General features: G+C 32.2%; 2 protein-coding genes across 2 annotated transcripts; one reads left to right on the forward strand and one right to left on the reverse strand.

The window, feature by feature from the left end:
• Positions 1 to 2055: 2055 nt before the first annotated feature.
• HELRODRAFT_75092 (hypothetical protein) lies at positions 2056 to 5847 on the reverse strand (the record flags this gene model as incomplete). Its single annotated transcript, XM_009015477.1, has 9 exons — positions 2056 to 2198; positions 2368 to 2462; positions 2763 to 2863; positions 3245 to 3337; positions 3815 to 3948; positions 4153 to 4269; positions 4654 to 4743; positions 5256 to 5322; positions 5608 to 5847. Coding segments are annotated over 9 exons (1080 nt in total), but the record flags the coding sequence as incomplete, so codon positions are not given.
• Positions 5848 to 12328: 6481 nt separating this feature from the next.
• HELRODRAFT_75695 (hypothetical protein) lies at positions 12329 to 14709 on the forward strand (the record flags this gene model as incomplete). The annotated part of the gene is made up of 6 exons (XM_009015478.1): positions 12329 to 12398; positions 12502 to 12698; positions 13253 to 13420; positions 13729 to 13831; positions 14242 to 14299; positions 14592 to 14709. Coding segments are annotated over 6 exons (714 nt in total), but the record flags the coding sequence as incomplete, so codon positions are not given.
• Positions 14710 to 20162: the final 5453 nt, after the last annotated feature.

Consider the following 20162-nt stretch of genomic DNA (forward strand, 5'->3'; position numbering starts at 1 on the left):
AACCTTACTGACATAAAACGAAATGACCTCAACGCCATAATCATCTAGTAGGTCATCGTCATCATCGTCCAGGTCGTCATCACCATTAGCATCATCGGTTTTGGCTAATATACATTCATCGTCACTTGTATCGTCATCATTATTGTTGGCGTTGTCATCATCATCATCTTCGTCATCTTCATCATCGTCGTTATTATTATTATTGTCACTGTCATCATTTTCAGCTTGTACATTTTTCTTATCTTCATTAGTTTTGCTGTTATGGTGACTGAGGTTGTCATCGTAATCATCACTTACTTCGTCATCATCGTCGTCGTCATCATCATCACCATCATCATCATCCTCATCAGGCAATTTAAATCCAACTTTCAATCTGTCGTTTTCATGTTTATTTCTGCTTTTATCATTGCCATCGTTGGCTTTATCACCATCATCATCATTGTTGATGATGATGTCATTATCATCATCATCGTCGTCGTTATCACCTTCACTTGCTGTGTAGTATATGTTGTAGTACTTGTTTACAGAAGAGTCAGTTGATATGTCAATTAGATTTTTGTTATTTAGATCACTGTTATCATTTTCGTCGTCGTCATCATTAGCATCATCATTTGTATCATCCTTATTGCCATTGAAATCTATCTTGACCGCTTCGTTAACGTTGTTATTGTTGTTGATTGTTTTATCATCATATTCGTCGTCGCCATCCTCCTCATCAGCTTCATCATCATTGAGGATGACGATGATGTTTCTGTCTAGTTGATGTAGCGCACTTTCGTTATCATCCAGTGAAACGTTGTTGTTATTTTTAGACATTTTGGAAAATCCGGAGAATTCGTTTAGCTGCTTGTTTGATTCTTTATTTAAGAAGTTATTAAAATCATTGAGTTTTGATTTGTTTGTCGACAGCGTTGCAGCTACTGATTTCGGTGTAGTTGTTGTGACTGGAGATTGCAAGCATTTATTATTATTCGTTATGTTGTTGTCGTTGTTTAGTTGTAACAGATCAATTGAATTATCATGCGATAGAGTGTTGTTGCTGCTGATGTTGATTGCTGTTGAGTTGTTTGCAGCTACGGTTGCCGCTTTCTTGGCTGCTGTTGGCGTTAATTTATTTAAGAAAGATGAAGTTGTTGTTGGTGATGATGATGATGAGGATGCAGTTGGTAGGAGTGGCACGAGTGGTAAGTTGAAATTGTTGTAGGAGCTGATGTTCACGTTCAATGAGTTACTTTGGTTAGTTAGTTGTTGTTGGCTTTGAAAATGCAGAGGTTGATTGAACTGTTGCTGGTATAGATGTTGTTGTTGGTGCTGTTGCTGTTGTTGTGGGTTGAAAAGTTGTTGGATTTGTTGCGTTTGCATGGGTTGTTGTTGGAAATTGGATTGCAACGGAAAGGAGTAAGTATGCTGATGGTCCTGTGGACAAATATTTTGTGTTTTTTGTTGGAAGAAATTTTGTTTGCTGTTGAAAAAATCATCAGCCTCGTTGCAACAAATATTTTGTTGTTTAATGACGTCATCCTCAATCGTCAACAAATCGTACGTCGCGTTTTTTCCCAAATCTTTACACGAATTTTTTGATTTTGATTGTATTTCTTGGCCGATATTTTTGTGGATCGAATTTTTTAGAGATGTTTTTTCCGGAGACTTGATATTATTTTCGTTCATTAATTCAAATAAATCAGGCATATTTTCATGTTTTTCATCACTAATGGCGTCGTCAATGAGTTTATAGGAATGTCCTTCACTCGTATTATCTTCTCTACAAATACTATTATCTCCATTTTCGGTCCGACTAAACAGCCCATCTCCATTTTCACCGGTGACGTCATCGTCGTCCAGTTGTCCGGAAGTGTTATAGCTGAATGTTCCTAAATTATGAAATGCTAGCTAATTAGAAGCAAAAGGTTAAGCAGATTCTTTTTATCTCTAAAAGTATAAACCATATGAATATAAATTTCAAAATTAGAATATTTAAGAAAATTGTAAGAATACGTGTGTACGTGTGTCTGTGTTTATGAGTGTGTGTACGTGTATATATGTGCGTGTATATTTTTAAGCCAGCAAAACCATCACACCTTTGCAAAGGTCGACCTCGATGGGGAACAGCTGGTTATCCTTCATGACGGTGCTGTTCTCCGTTTGATATCTCGCTAGTGATGTCACTAATCTCTGTAACTGGAAGACCGTGTCTTGCACTGTGTGATGATATGTGTGTTTGTGTGTGCGTGTGTGTGTAAGAAAAAGAAAAAGAGAGAGAGAGAGAGAAGGAGAAAGAAAAAGAGCATTTGTGTGTGTGCCAACCAACCAACCAACAACCAATCATTTTATCAATGTATCAACCAACCAACCAACGGACCAACCAACCATGTTTGTTATCCAAAAGCTCCAACTTCACCAGCACATCAGCTCTTTTCTTGGAAAATTTTACTTTCGCTTCTTGCCGACACCTCAAAATTAATCTGTCTCCAATTAGTTTTAAAGTAATTAATAACAATTGTCTGTTAGATGCCGATGAATTTTTTTTTATTTAAATCAAAACTTATATTGCTATTGCTCTTATCGTGTTAACCATTGTACCATCTTACTGCTAGCTATCATCACCGTAATCATTATTACTATTATCATCATCACTATTATCCTTTCATCGTCACATCATCATCATCATTCTCCTCATCATCATCGTTATTATCCCATCATCATCACATCATCATTATCGTCGTCGTCATCATCGTCATCGTCGTCGTCATCAGCATGGCAACCTGTATTCATAGTTCCCGGTTTCAACTCTGTACAGGCATTCATTGAGTGCATTACAACTGTATTCCTCATCATCCATTTCCTTCACTTTTAGGCAGTACGACTGGAGAGTTATTGTTGTCATAATTTTTTATTAATTACATATATTATCATAATTATTTATTTGTTGGTTGGTTTATTTTTTCTTTTTTTCCATTAATTCATACGTTAATCTTTCATTCATTCGTTCAATGATCATTTGTTGGTTTTCACTCAACTCGTTTATATATCCCGTTTGTTCATTCATTCATTCATTCATTCATTCATTCATTCATTCATTCATTCATTCATTCATTCATTCATTCATTCATTCATTCATTCATTCATTCATTCATTCATTCATTTATTCATTCATTCATTCATTCATTCATTCATTCATCTATTAAGTCATTCATTAATTAATTCATCCATTCATTGGTTAATTCATCAATCGATAATAATTCACCAGGTATTCAAATTTGCAGTCGAGGTATTTCCTGATGGTAAGCTTGGTGTCGGGTATTGCCTTATTCAGATACGTATTCAAATCACTTATCATCTGGTAGTGTTAATAAATGCAGAACAATTGAACAAATGGATTGATAAATGGATGGATGGATAGATGGATGAATAGAAGGAGGAATAGATGGATGGATGGATAAATAATCGAAAAGGAGAATAAACGAACAGAATGACGGACGGCTAAATGAATGAATAAATTAATGAATTAGGAAAGCACGAAATCGGTCAAAATTTATGGTTTGGTTATTTTTTAAATCCGAACAACCGGATATTGAAATCTTTATTTCAACCATCACATTTTTGGTTTCCAGAACAATATTTGTTGGTTGTTGTTATTATTATTATTATTATTATTATTATTATTGGCGAAAAATGTATTTCGATCATCATAGCTGTTGAATCGTCTAAATTTTAAAAGGAGATGGAATATTATCTCGACGAAGGCCTAATAGACATTGGATAGACGTGAATAACAACCCACTGTTTTTTATAATAACCTGTTCTTCATTCTAACCGGCTTAATCGCTTTGATGGCAGTCAGAGCATTTTTCTCAAGTTCTCGGTGCGTATCTCCAAACTTACTGAACACCAGACTGGCTTGGTGGTGAGGTTCTCGCACGCCAATGCTTGAAAACACGTCCCCGAATTCTGGGGATGTTTTGTTGTTGGTTTTTTGATGGTGATAACGTTGGTGGTGGTGATATAGATGATGATATTGACATCGTCACCATTAAATTCGCCATCAGAAAAACATGATCATCTTTTTTTTCCATAACCACCATATCGCCGTCAACAAGATCATCACCGTCAAATCATCATTATCATCCTCTTCATCATCATCATCAAATCAACCTCTATGCGCCAAAGACAATTCAAGGAAAGCTTTCAGAAACTTCTTCACCCTTTGCACCAGCTTCTCGTACGTTGCTGAGACTCGCTCCAATTCTTGCAGTTTTTTCACCAAAGAATCTTATGATGATAACGATGATAAGGACGATAAGAATGATAAGAATGATAAAGATGATAAGAATGATAAAGATGATAATGATGATGATGGCTCAACAACGAAATGACAATATAGCTTATCAGCCAGCAACCCGGTAACAGTCACTCACTTAAATGGTGATCACGCCAACAAATAAATTGCAGTTTACAACAACACCATCGAAAAACGTTTTAAAGAGACGGCAACTTTGCAAAAACAAATTGGCAATAACGCGACAACAACAACAATACGAATACGAAAACAACAACAACACAAATGCAAAAACAACAACAACAACACAAATACAACAATAACAACATGGAAACAACAACAACAACACAAATACAAAACACCACCCAGCAACACACCATTGCAGAGGATCGCCCTACTGAGTCCCAATGCATCGGCAGTGCTACTCGTCATTCCCTCAACGACCCGATGTTTCACCTTCTTCAACACTACGTCAATTTTCGTTTTAAATTAGCTTTTATATTCTTTAATTAGTTATAGAGTTTTATTTGTTCTGGGTAGCCTAGTGGTAAAATGCTCGTCTAATGCGTTGCTGTCACTGGGTTTGTATGCGAGAACACTCCTCGTCTATCTTGCGTATTTCAAGCACCTCTGACGCAACGCACAGGGCGCTACATAAATGACGTCATCATTATTTATTCACATATTATTTTTTAGTTGTTAGTTTATTTATAATGAAAACAAGACAAAAGCATGCGATGGAGTTGGTGCTGAATTCAACAAAAATTAGCAGCGGGAATTTATCTTCCGTAAGATTTGTCGTCGGCGTTTTGTGTGATTTCGTTTACTAAAGCAACATTCTTCCTAAGCTAGAAAGAAATTATTTTCAATTTATAACACAAACAACTGCCCAGACAGCATCGCCGTGTGTCAATAACAAAGTTATCAAAAACATGAGAACGTCCACAACATCAGCAACAACAGCAGCAGCAACAACAACCTAGATCTAGCGTCAATCCTTGCTTCGGGTCTGCGTGCAACTTGTTGAAGTTGATCGTCACCTTATCCTTTTATTTATAACAACATCAGTTCTATATTTGAAGCATACTATTTTTAAACTACGATTTAAATTGTGATCATAAAAATTATAATTGTTTCAGTAGCAACAAACTCGCTAACAAGAACGTTACTAAAAATTGACAAAAATAAGTTAAAAGCTGAAACAAAATCGATCAACAGAATACAAATTTTCGTTAAGCAACGACAAAATTGCTAACAGCATTTGCAGCTACTACTACAACTACACTTTTATTGTAAAAATAGCAACATTACCAACATCACCGCCAACAAACCTTAGTGGCTTGAATCAACCTAGCCACCTCAACTTTCGTCTTCCCTTTCACACTGGAACCATCGATGCCAACAATTTCATCTCCCGCAGCCAGCGTTCCATCTCTGGAAGCTGGGGTGTTGTCGAAGATCTGAACGACGTAGAGGCAGGGGCAGTTAGGAGAACCCCCTCCGATACTCACCCCGACGAGGTTTTGTTGGTCCTTTTTCAAGGTCACCGATCCAGAGGTCACTCTCATTCCCCTGTCGGTGATTGGACGGTATTCTTGTAATGTGAAGTAGAAATAGGCTATGTGTTATCTTATTATATTGTGATGAGTTCTTTAGTATCACGTGACATATGCTCTCGATAGATTATAATTTTTAGGGCATATCTTAACATAATCATCTCTTGGCAGCTGAGTGACATTTTTTCAGAAATAAACGAAAATAATTACATAGTTAACAGAAAAATGTTGAGTGTATTTATGTGTGTATATGTAATGTGCATTTACTTTGGCGTACATACACACGAAAATGCATACATATACCCGTAAGAACACAGATAGATCACATATCCATACATACACAGTTAAACGAAGACACGGAGACAGCCAGACAGACAGCCAGCCAGACAGACAGACAGGCGCACAAACACATACATACATAGGGTCTTCCCAGGGCAGTTGTTTAAACTTAAAGGCATCCGTGAAATAATCCATCCAGTCTTCGGAAGGTATCAGCTCATATCCGTTTATAAGTTCCATCATTTTTTTATTATTATTATTATTATTTAATATTCTTAATTATTAGACATATCCATTTATTGTTCCATTATTTTATTATTGTTATTTAAAATTCTTAATTATTAGACATATCCGTTTATAAGTTCCATTATTTTATTATAATTATTATTTATTATTTTTGATTATTATTATTTTCTAGTTTGCAGGGTGTCATTATATTAAATTATATTTTCACAGAAGAGGAACTTTCCAAAATTATCGTTCAATTTTCAAACATCCACTCAAATAAACTATTTCTTCAATAAAAACTTGAAACATATGTAGCTAGATCATTTTTTATTCATAAACTGCAGAATACACACACAGTCTGCCCTTTTCTCATCAACTCTTCAACCATAACATAGCTTAAGTTGTAAATAAATAAATATGATAAATATACGATGACCTAGCTTTGGGATGCTATTTTTATTTTTACTACGTAAAAATAGTATTGGATTATATGTATGTACAGGTACACACACACACATACTGTACACTCACACACACACAAACGTACACACACACACACACACATACATACATACATACATACATATACATACATACCACACACACAGGTATATAAGCAGTAGTTTATATTGTAGTATCCGTAGTAGCAGCTGAAGTAGTAGAAGGGGTCCTGGTAGTAAAAATAAAGGAGCCGTATGTAGTTGTTGTAGTCGTAGTAGTAGTCGTAGTAGAATTAGTAGTAGTAGTAGTTGTTGTAGTCGTAGTAGTAGTAGTAGTAGTAGTAGTAGTAGTAGTAGTAGTAGTAGTAGTAGTAGTAGTGGTAGTCGTACTAGTAGTAGTGGTAGTAGTAGTAGTAGTAGTAGTAGTAGTAGTAGTAGTAGTAGTAGTAGTAGTAGTAGTAGTAGTAGTGATAATAGTAGCAGCAGTAGCTACAACAGCAATAGATTTCATATACATTTAGTAAGTTGTATATAGACATATAGGCATGAGTTGAGACGCACACCTTAAATTATTACGAAAGTATGTACGTACGCATGTACGTTTAAATCGATTGATTTTATTATAATGTTTGTAACACAGTTATACATCCTCACACACACACATATATGCGCACACACAAACACATATAGAAACAAACACACATACACATCATTCTCTTTCAGTTAAAATAAGATATATATAAATAAAAATTTATGTATAAAATGAAATATGTGTCATATTCATTTTTTGTCTTCACAGAAATCATATTCAGGTACATGCAACGTTAAATATTTTCTAAACCTTTTCCAGATTAAAAATTTCTTTTGTATTTTTTGTTTAAAAAATCTGTAAATGTCATACCACTTATATGCTGTTGCTTTTTAATTGACTATTGACAAATCATTTTTTAGCATAGTAAATGGGTACAACATTTTAACATGTGTCGAGTCGATTTGTTTGAACTTGAAACCATTTGATGAAAAACATGAGAAGTGTATCAAATTTTAATAAATTGTTCGTCTAAATGGTTTGTTGTTTGTATTAGTTATCCTAAATTTAAGAGATTGTAATTTATTTTTGAAAATTTATCAACCTTATTATAATAGAAACACTTCAAATAATATATGGACGAAATATAGACGAAATAGACTCTAAGTTGTACTTATATTGAATCTGCAAAACAAATTCAGAACTCCCTGGATTTAAGTAACTTTAAACTCAGCCGCTCGTTTAATCACTTGTGCCTCTATCATCTTGTCTCATATATTTCCATGTTTTATTGTCTTACATCGGCTATCTATGAGATGAAGAAATATTTTTCAAATTGCACGATGGTGTACTGCTAAGTAATTTTCATTTATTCTCCAACTATTTGTCAGAAATTAAAACTAAGTCTAAAAGACATGTTTTTTGTACAATTCTCTTTTACATTGGGTTTTTAATTATATATAACATTTATAAATTTCGTCTGATTATTTAGTAGTTTTTCCTTCTAGAACTCTTCATCATCTTCTCTGTTTACTTTTCAATATTTTTAATTTTGAGCGCAAAAGTTGTTTGTAAATTTTTTTTAAGAACCACTAATCAACATCACTAGAATGTTAATTCATGAAAAATATTTTGACCTCTCGATTTTTATACTAACATTCTATCTTCTTCGAAGGGGCTGTTGAAGAGATACATTCTCCTTCTCCCAAGCTAGTTCAAGGTTCAATTCTTGGTCGAATTCCAGTACTTATTTAGTTTGCTTATTAATATAATATAAAAATGAAATATTGTAAAACTGATAATTTTATTAAAACTCAATATGTGTTTAGTCTGCTTATGCTTTGACGCAATTATTTACATAAATTTTTATTTTTTATTAACGAGACATCAAAATTAAAACGTTTCTAATATTTGCGATGTTTGCAAAAAATTTAATTATTTGAAACATTTATATATAAAAGTAAAACATTTAAGTCAAAGGCAATTTTTGTATAAAATGGTAAAAACTAATTTGAAGCATTTTTTACAGGTGAGAAAAAACCATAGAATACTAACACATATATAATTATAGATAAATATTTATCTGTGTAAACAGAATTAGCGAAAATATAATTTTTGTGATCGGCGATTTGTTCCGTAGTTGCTGACAAATTGCAAATCGTTTCCATCCTGATTGCCTAATTTTTTTAATTTTTATTTTATATTAGTTAAATTTAATATCAACTTATTTATTGCAATATGGCGGAAGAAGATAAAAAAGAGGAAGGTAGGTAGATTTATTATTTTTTATTAGTACAAAAATTTGATTTATTATTTAATAATTAATTTCTGAAAATGAAAGTATTGGTAATCTTTTAAAAAATTATGAAAAACGACCAAATAATTGGCACTTTAATTCAGATTTTGTTGACACATACCACAACTCAATCATTGACTGTCTAATTCTAATGCTTATCTTATCTAAACTAATTCTTTATTTATTAAAACTTTTTAATATCTTATTTAATTTAGATTTATTAATATAATAATAATTTATTCAAATTGAATATTTTCAATAATGATTTAATAAATTAAAATTTTTAACTGATAACAATTTGAACATTTAAGAATATCATTATATTTAAAATTCTTAAAAAAATTCACAGCGCCCATACCCACAGACTCAGAGAGCAAAATGTTGCAGATATGTTCGGCCCTTTCCTTTGCACTGGTCTGTGTTGTCGTGGGTCTGCCATTATGGTGGAAGACAACAGAAGTCTACCGGGTCAACCTACCCTATACTCTCATTTCTCAACTTGATTCTACAGAAGTTGTTATTTATTTATTTTTTATGTATTTATTTATGTGTCTGTATGAATTTATATATTTGTTTATTTATTTGTTTATTTATTTGTTTATTTTTTATTTGTTTATTGATTGATTGATTGAATCGGATAGTTGGTTCATTGGTCAGTTGATTGGTTGATTGATTGGTTGATTTATTTATTTATTCTGTTGTATTTGAAATTATATTAAATTATTTATTTATAAAATTTAAGTTTAATTACATTTTTATATTCATAAATTAAACCATTTAGATCTCAATGTCTATTGAGTTTGAAATTGTTCTAATGAAAGACATCTATGAAGATTATTCTGAGCAGTTGAACATCATTATGACAGATATTTTAGGATTAGAAGGTATTGTATTTTTGGATTAGAAGGTTTTGCATTTATTTGTATTTCAGGATTAGAAGGTTTTGTATTTATTTGTGTTATTTTAGGATTAGATGGCAACGTATATTTTATATTTTTCTACTAAAAGTATGTCAAAAATTGTATGATTTTTCAATTTTGAAGTTTTAGGCTGTTAATGTTGGAAAAAATGAATTAAAATAAAGATCTTTATATAGTTTTTATTTGCATTTATTAATTTCTTCAAAGTTCAATACATTTTTTTAAAGATAAAATTAAATCAAACATTTCAGAATCAGGAAATTTAGTTGACGTGGTGTACGGATATAAAATGAGAGAAACAGATAGCAGAGAAGAGGGAACATTGCATGGAAAAATGAAAAACATCAGAGGTACAAATAGATACCAATAAAAAATACCTAACTTCCTTACCACATAAATTATAATTATAATAGTTATTATTATTCATATTTAATTGATTATATTTAATCTTAAAAATTTATTGTTTTAATTTTAAATGTTTTCTGATTTGGTTTTCAGATTTGGATGAGAAATTGAATGAGGTTAAACCATCTAAAGTAAAAAAAGCTGGTTTCTATTCATTCTACATCTTAACTGACCAACTGGCAGATAGTTTTAATGTAACTACTGGACTGCTAGGGGTCTATAGAAGCATCTTTGTTAGGCCATTCATTCAAGGTTTATTTCAATATTTAACTTGTGTAATTGTTTATCAAGTAATTGATTGTTTGGACGGCTTGGATAGTTGGTTCATTGGTCAGTTGGTTGAGTGTTTAGATATTGATTGATTGGTTTATTGATTGATTGATTGATTGTGTGATTGAGTGATTGATTGATTGATTGACTGATTGATTGATTGATTAATTGATTGATTGATTGATTGATTGATAATTTTTTATTTATTTCTATAGCTTCTTTATATTTTCATCTTAATTTTTCCATAAGCAATTCATTTTTCATTGATCTTTGATACATCTTTGGCCCACATTAATTGGATATCATTATTATTAATGTTCATTATTATATTATAATTTATTAAAATTTACTCTTTCACTTCCGAAGACCTCAGGCAAACAGCTCAATTAATGATTGACAGTTTGAAGAATGTGATTGTGAGGAGTGAGGAAATGAATCAGGTGTATCTATCTACTAAGGAAACTGAACAGATGCAGGTTGAATAAATTGTAATTAATTATAATTAATTATTATTATATTATAAATTGGAATTTAATAATTTATTAATATAATAATAAATTAATGAATAAACATGTTATCATTGAGATAAATTCGTTACAATAGCTTCTTCATTACAATGTCTGTTTCAAAATCTGTTTTAGTTACTGATGAAAAAAAATAAATAATGGAAATTCCAGCTGGATAAAAATAGCATGAGGTCACTGAAGTCATCGTTGGGTTATGACGTCATACTGACCTTGATGAACCCTCAGCCTGAGGTTGTTAATGTCCAGTGGGACGTGCAAACTGCTGTCGAAAGTTTGTCATGGTGGCGATGAGAATGATGACGACGACGATGATGATGATGATGATGTTGAAGGTGAAGGTGAAGGACGCTCGACCATAATAAGGGTGATGATGATGAAATTGTTTTAACTACAAAAAAAGCGATGTGGATGTTAATGAGTGGACTGTGATAAAGTTATTAAGTTAGTAGTGTTAATGGTGATGATTTCTTCTGACGATGATGATGTTGAGGATGCTAAGGAAAATGGTTGTAATGATATGATGACGAATAGATAGTAGAAAAACATTTCAAATTTCAGAATATCTCCAGCCTATGATAGATGCCCTTAAACCAAATGAACTCTCCGTCAGATCACAGGTTGCTTCTACAGAAATTATTAATTATGGTTTATAAAATTATAAATAATAATTATAAATATTTAATAAAAAAAATATCTTATATTTTATTTCATGATGAGAATGAATGAGGCTTATCATTCATTGAGTTTTCTGTGATTCAAATTGTGTTGCATTTGAATTCATTTATTCATGATTAATTTAATTGCTTCATCAATATTATTCTATTAATAGATACTGTATATCCCCTCTCTTTCTTGTAATTATAATAATTTATTCCTAAAGTACATACACCTGGTGAATATTAATGCCCAAGCAAAATTTGACCAATCGTGTAACTGCTATCCTTTACTGTGGAACAAGCTCCCGCATATCATTAATCCCATAGAACCTTATCTAGGTTATATCTATTTGGTTACTCATGAATATTAATGAGATTAGATTAATTTAAATATTAATTAAGCATCATTTTTTTCTGCTTCTTGCAGCCTGCCACATAACGCAAAACCCGATCTTGAACTTTGTTGTGTACATTCCTACCAGGCAGCAAAGCCCACTCAATGTTTTTGACCAATCAGGTAAAGCTAATAATAATAGTAGTAGTAGTAGTAGTAGTATTATTATTATTAGTAGTAGTAGTAATTATTATATTAAAAGTCCTAATTATGCAACGATTTTCAGGCAAATCTCGAACCAATTCATTCCTTGTACCAAGGTGGGGTGGCATTATCATAAAGAACGTCGAGACTCCTCCTCCACCTGCTATAAATAAAACTTTGGAATTCCCATTCGATTACGAGATCCAGTTGAAGGAACTATTCTCCGTCGTTGTACCACAACTGAAAGTGCTGCTCGGTTTTAAAAGATTGGATTCGCATGTAGGTTGCTATTTATAGATCATGACTTTGGCAAGTTATTTATAGATACGCTATAGTTGCTTCAAGTTAATACTTGAAAAGTTTTTCACTTGAAATGTGTACACTAAGATAAAATACTTTACAAATTTTTTATCAATTTAGTAAAAAAAAAATTTTTTCAGAGTGTAGTTTAACAGCAGAATGTAATTTTTCAACGTTCATTTTCCGTGTTTCAGATTCTGAAAGGAAGCTTGGAGGTTATGCCAGCGAACGGGAAGGTTCTTTCAAACTGGGTAGGATGACTAAAACGATGGTGATGATGACACCAATGATATTATGATAACATGTAAATGGTTATAATTGTGATGATAATAATAGTGACAATGACGATACTTATGATAACGAAGAACGATGATAGAAGATATATTTGGATAATGATAGATAATGATACTGCTAATGATGAAGATTAAATGGTTATAACAGTGATGATAATACTGAAAATGATGATGATAAAAATAATGATGACAAAGATGATGATAATGATGATGATGTCAAAGATGGTGATGATGTCAAAGAGGATACTGATGATGATGATGATGATGATACAGGAGTTGGATGTTTGGTTGACGGAGCATACAATCGAGAACATAGGCAAGTCATCTGCAACTCTCAACTCACTATCACAGCTACTCAACCATATCAGTAACATCGTTATTAATGATGACGTTGGAGATCAGGTTTATGTTTCAACTTTTGTTTGAAGGAGTATATATTTACTCAGTATGTTTACTGATGCATATTATGCACAAATACTGTGTAAAATATGGTATTGTATTAATTCTACCGAATTGTTGGTTTTACCAAATTTCAAGTTAGTGTTTGCAATTTATTATAAGAAAGACAATGTTTAAATTGGTTAATGCCAGCGTTTATATAGTCTGGTTGTTGTTACATTATGTTAATCAGTTTAATTAATTAATCACTGTTTTGAGATAATATGATTCATAATTTTTCATTCATCCATTTATTCGTTTTTTCATTCATTAAATAGGTGAATTTGGCAGTCAGTTCGGTAGAGAATTCTCTGAAACTTTTAAAGGATGGTTCATTGAAGGAGGCCTACCTTGCTAGCAGGCAGGCCTTACAATCCTCTGGTTTGTTCATTACTCTCATTCAATCAAGTATCAATCAAGCAATCAATCAAGTATTGATTAGTCAAATATCAAACAATCAATCAAATATCAATTTCTCACTCGAATATTAATCAATTTAACGATCACTATAATTTATATAGCGCCATGAATGAACATAATAGCGAATTAACGTATCATTGGCTTTAACATATTTTAGACTATGTATTATTATAGATCATGTTGTATTCAAACATCATTACTGAGACACAGGAGACCAGACGAGTTTTTATCTTTTAATACGCCATCTTATTTAGTCTCATTATAATTATGATCCATAAGTGTCAAAAATGTATCAGATATCAGATATTTAATAATTATTTAAATTTTCTTCAACCATGTGGTTAACCTGATATTCATTTCATTTTCTCCAGAGAAAGCTTTCTTCGATCCATCTCTATTAGAACTGCTGTACTTCCCCGAAGATCAAAAGTATAATCATGATAATTATTATTATTTCTACTATTATCACTTATATCGGGGGTGGGCAAACTACGGCCCATTCAAAGGTAAAATAAATAGTTCTTAATGCGGCCCTCACAGCAAAACGTTTACCCACCCCTGACTTATATCATTTTCATTACCATTGTTATCAGTCGCATTATTGTCACTATTGTTATTGATATTCTATTTAGTATTTTTGTTATTTTTATTATTATCATCGTCGTCATCTGAATGATTCTTTTTCTTTTTATTCTTTTTTTGTTATTCTTACGAATTACAGGTTCGCAATATACATACCATTGTTTCTGCCGGTTGGAATTCCTGTAGTTTGTTCAGCATTTCAAGCCTTCAAGTATTTTAAGAACAAAAAGTTCGGCCTGAAGCAACATAACGACTGAGATGATATTTTAACCGTGGCTTTTTTTCCTAATATTTTATACCAGTTGTAAAGTTTTCATTTTTTCTTTGAAAGTTAAAGTTTCTTTATTTGTTTGATTGTTTGTAAATTATTATTATTATTATTATTTGTATGTTTTAAAAATAATTATATCGGTTTTTGTTTTTTATTTGATTACTTTAAATAAAAAACTAAGTATGTATATTTTGTGTTTATTTGATTAATGAGTTTTTTTAATTCAAAATTAAAACTGAAGTTACAAAATTACGAATTTACAAAAAGCAACCTTTAGCATTCATTGATTTTTTCGAAATTTCAAAGGCGTTTGTTAGATTCATAATAAATCATTCATTCATTCAATTTTCTTGAAGATAGCTGTGTTAAAATGATGGAAAATTGATAGTACATAAAAATACAATAAAAATTGATGATTTTTTCCGCGATTTTTTCGTTTACAGCATATTCATTTATTTTTTTATGTTTCAATGGAGACTAATGATAACAGAAAAGCAAGGGGAGGCCTATTTACCAGCATACAACACCTTCTAATGGGTTGAAGCAGGGATATGCAAAGAACCTCAATTTTTTCAACTTTTAATTATTTTCAGTAATGTCTCCCCTTGCTCCAAACCACATAACTAGAATAATAGGACTAATCGATCAATTCGATCTATTGGTCGGGCTATTTGTCGTGCTTGGATTGTTGGCTTACGAAATTGCATGGATTTTAACGAGCAAGCTAAATGAAATATTTACTTGATTTAATATGCTTAAAACATTGTAATAATTCTATTTAATTTTAATAATGATTAATAGAATTATGTATTATTAAATTATTTTTGTTAATTTGAATATAAAAATTGCTTTTGGTCCGGTGAAATCCGGTGGCTTACTGAAGCCGAAGGTTGGCTTAGTTGGATTGAACTAGTCACCCTTTTTTTTACACTATTCGATCATGTTAAAAATTGGTTTGCTTATGAAATAAACGGCCTAAATAAATCAAAATTGTTATTTGAACAACTATCTTCATTATATTCAATGAATATTTTACATTCTGCTGGTGCTCATAAGAAACTGGCAGCTGAAATCATACGTTGGCTTACAGCAGTGGCTTACAGGGTTTCATAGAACTCTTACGATAGCACTTTTTTGTACATATAATGCTTTAAATAAATCAATATATTCATATCACAATTATTTTTGTCAATATAAATATAGAAATTGCTTTTGTCAGGTGAAAAACAGTGGCTTACTGAAGCCGTAGGTTGGCTTAATCGGATTTTTTCTCATGTATACAATACTATGAGATAAATCAATCAAACAATCAGTCGGTCGGTCGGTCTGTCGGTCAGCCAGCCAGCCAGTCTGTCAGTCAATCAATCAACCAACCGATCAATCAACTAAATTGAATGAACCAAATAAACAAAAATAAAAACAAAAATAAATAAAAAAAATTTGCAAGGCCTGTTCAAACTCGAACAAACAGTTAACCGTACAGATCTACAAACAATTTCGAGATTTTAGTAAAGAAAGAAAAACACAGTAGTTGCTTTTATTTGAATTCATTCAAGAATGAAAAGTGACGGTTAATTAAAATTTTAAAACGTAAATTTTTTTTTTAAATTCGTATTTTAAATAAACAAATATAACAAAATATCGACCGATAAAAATAATTATTATCCATTATTATTATTATCACACACACTCCTTAGAAGTTCTCGAAGGATAATAAACCACGTAACAAGAACATTTAGTAAGAACAGTTCACAACATATCATAATGACTAAATCAACATACTAAACAGAAATAATTTATACATGCATATATACAAAGTAAATCAAGAAATATCCAAAAATTATATAACCAATTTAAAAAAAAAACTAGAAACCAGTCAACATTTAATGAATAAATAAATAGACATTATTAAAAAGATTGTTCAAAAAGGTACAATTTAAGGCGACGACGAGAATGAAATGTAGTTTGTTTTGTTGGTGTGGTGTTGTGAAGCGAAAACAAACACATCACACAAAACTAGTAAGAAGTCGCAAGAATAATAGTCAGTCACCTACCTATAATAAAATTACTCTCAGGGCCCTAGCTTACTTATAAACATTGACTCAACTCACTTACCTATAAATTTGTATTTCTCGTTTTAGATGTTTCAAGTATTTTATTTAACATATTTTAGCGTTTTTATTTTACTTGAAGCTTTTTAACTAATGTTAAGCCCTAGCCTACCTACAATTGTTTAACTCATCTCAGTCCCTAACTTACCTATGAATTAAATTAAAGCCCGGTTCACGGTAAAGAAAATATAAAGTTGAAGAGAAACATAGCAACAACGACACCGAATGAATGGATGTTGTGTATGTATGTGTTGTATTGATGTGTGTGTATGTAAATGTGCGGGCGCGCACTCTCCAGAAACTTCACTCACTACCGACGAACCTCCATTGCACCGACCATCATCTGACACGCATCGATGGAATGAATTTGACCGGATACTGAAAAATAAATTGAAAAATTAATTCACTAAAATAAAAAACAAGCAATCGGAAAAAATAGGCAACTTATCTTTATCTCAATCTTTGTTCAAATTCGAGTACTTTCAAAGGTACAATGAGACAAAAACAAATTTACCTTTAACATTATCTTCGATTTGTCATCGGAATGATCATCATGAGACCATCATCTGAAAAGTGCTGACGCCCACCACAGCCCACCTCTCATCATTCTGTAGACAAGTTTTTATTAATTAGCGAAGTAGTAAATCAAGAAACAAAAGAACGAACGAATAAATGATTAACTGAATGATTGAACGATTGGTTGAATGAATAAATTAACTAATTAATTAATCAACCAATGATTTAATGAATGAATAGAATGAATCAATGAATAAATTAACTGAAGAATAATTTGAAAGATAGTGATAAAATGAATCAATGAATGAGAAAAATAAAAAAAAAGAAACTAAATCATACTTCAAAAACCGTCGTCGTTGTTATCTTCGAATTGTCATCGGAACGATCATCATGAGACCTCCATCTGAAACGTGCTGATGCCCACCACAGCCCACCTCTCATCATTCTGTAGACATTTTTTAATAGCGTATTAGTAAATCAAGGAACAAAGGAACGATTGAATAAATGATTAACTGAATGATTGAATAATTGGTTGAATGAATGAGTGAATGAATGAATTAACTAATAAATCAATGATTCAATTAATGAATAGAATGAATTAACGAATCAATTAATAGAAGAATAATTTAAAAGGTTGAGTGATAAAATGAACGAATGAGAAAAATAAAAAACGAAACTAAACCTTACTTCAAAAATTGTCGTTACTGTACTTTCCATTGCACCGACCACCACCATCTGGTCGGCACACAAAATACCATCCGAACTTCAGAGTGTCAGTCGAACAGCCAACGAGCTGATTCTTCCTACACCACCATCATCATATGTAAATCATCATGAGACCACCATCTAAAACGTGCTGACTCCCACCACTGCCCACCTCTCATCATTCTGTAAACAAGATTTTTTTATTTGCGTAATAGTAAATGAATGTTAGAATCTTAGAAGCAAAAAAATTAAATTATAAAATGAAAATAATGTCAAATAAATAAAATTTTAAAATAATAAAGTAAGTAAAATGTAAAAAAAACTTACCGTCGTCCATTCGACAAAGGCAGAATGTTGAATGAGGTCCGGTTCCTACGTTGTCCTCCAAAACTGGTGCCAGTCCTCCTCGAGGTTGTTGTCGAAACACAGCCCGTGTTGATGGAGAAAGATAGAGAAAGAGTAGATTCTCATCAGAAAGCTTAGCGGTGCCTGCATCTCAAATTGCTTAATAAAAATAATCCTATCTACCTATTCAATTACCTTAACTAATCTATATTAAATTGATAATGGTACGATAGTCGAAAGTTCCCCTTCATTCTCCCTCCTTGCACAGAGGTTCACCGACAGCCAGGGGACCGGATAGTAAACCATTGCCGTGCGGATAGTAGACTATTGCCCTGCGGATAGTAAACCATTTGCCGTCCGGAAGCCGTGCGGGTAGTAGACTATGGTCGTGCCGCATAGTAAATCATTACTGTGCAGATAGTAAACCATTGCCGTCCGGATAGTAAACCATTGCCGGTTCACCACTGGCCACCAAAGCTTACTTCTGACAAGAGACTTCGAAATTCAGAGTCTATTGGCTATCGTACCCTCAACTTACCTATTCATTACAATTAAGCCCTAGCTTACCTAAAAATGCAAAACTCAAGGAGCCCATTTCTTGGCCAATCCGGCACCCACCCCACCACCTACGTATGGCCTTGGGCTCCAACTTAGTATTAATAATATAAAACTTAACCCCTAATTCTATTAATGAGTATTTGTTACAACGTAGCCTAACCTACCTATTCATTACATTATGGCCCTAGCTTACCTAAAATTACAAAACTCAAGAGCCCAATTCATTGGCCTTTCGGCACCCACCCCACCACCTACGTAATGCCTTGGGCTCCAACCTAATAATAATAATGTAAAACTTAACAACTAACTTACCTCTCGATACACTTACAGCGTTTATTTAATTTAAATTACAAGATTGTTCCTAGAATTAAATTATTGCTTTTAACTACTTATGAAATTAAATTACTCTCAACCTTAATAATAATAAATTAGAATGTGTATTGAAAATAAAATAACGCTTAAATACTAATATGTGTTTATGTATGTATTTGTGTGTGTGTGTATAATACGCTGATGCGTGTAATGTGGGTGCGAGAAAAAACAGAAGAGATAAACTTACGCTGCCTACCTATTCAACTACATTAGTGCTGGATGCTTCCTATCTATCCTACCTACAATTAAAATTATGCCTATCTAACCTACCTATATAGCTATTTAATGTAATTGTGTGTATGTGCGTGTGAGCATTCTTACTTAATGTTAAATTACAGAGAAAAAAAGAGAAAAAAGAATAAAACGTATCCCAGCCAGGCGTATCTTCTTTGCCACTGAATGAACGAAGGTAGCCTGACATCTTCCACAATGAATTCCTTTGGAAGCTTTAACCTGAATAAAATGAATGAAATGTAAAAATCTTATTTATTTGACTAATTTAAATGAAAATAGAAAAACGAGCCGCGGTAAATTCCGCCGGAAAAGCCAGCCAACTGGCAAAAAAAGAACCGCAAAGAAACCGTAAAACGTACCCCAGCAGGGCGTGCATTCTTTGCCACCGAATGAACGAACGTAGCGTGACATCACAACCATTCTGATCGTCCACGATGAACTCCTCTGGAAGCTTCAACCTGGATAAATGAACCTGAAAAACCTAAATGAATAGTAAAATCTTATTTATTCAATTTAAATGAAAATAACCGCAAAGAAACCGACCGGTCGGCAAAGAAAAGAGAAAAGAAGAGCAAAAAAAGATATCTATATAGGATTA

This window comes from Helobdella robusta (assembly GCF_000326865.2).
Source record: "Helobdella robusta unplaced genomic scaffold HELROscaffold_16, whole genome shotgun sequence".
Classification (NCBI taxonomy): domain Eukaryota; kingdom Metazoa; phylum Annelida; class Clitellata; order Rhynchobdellida; family Glossiphoniidae; genus Helobdella; species Helobdella robusta.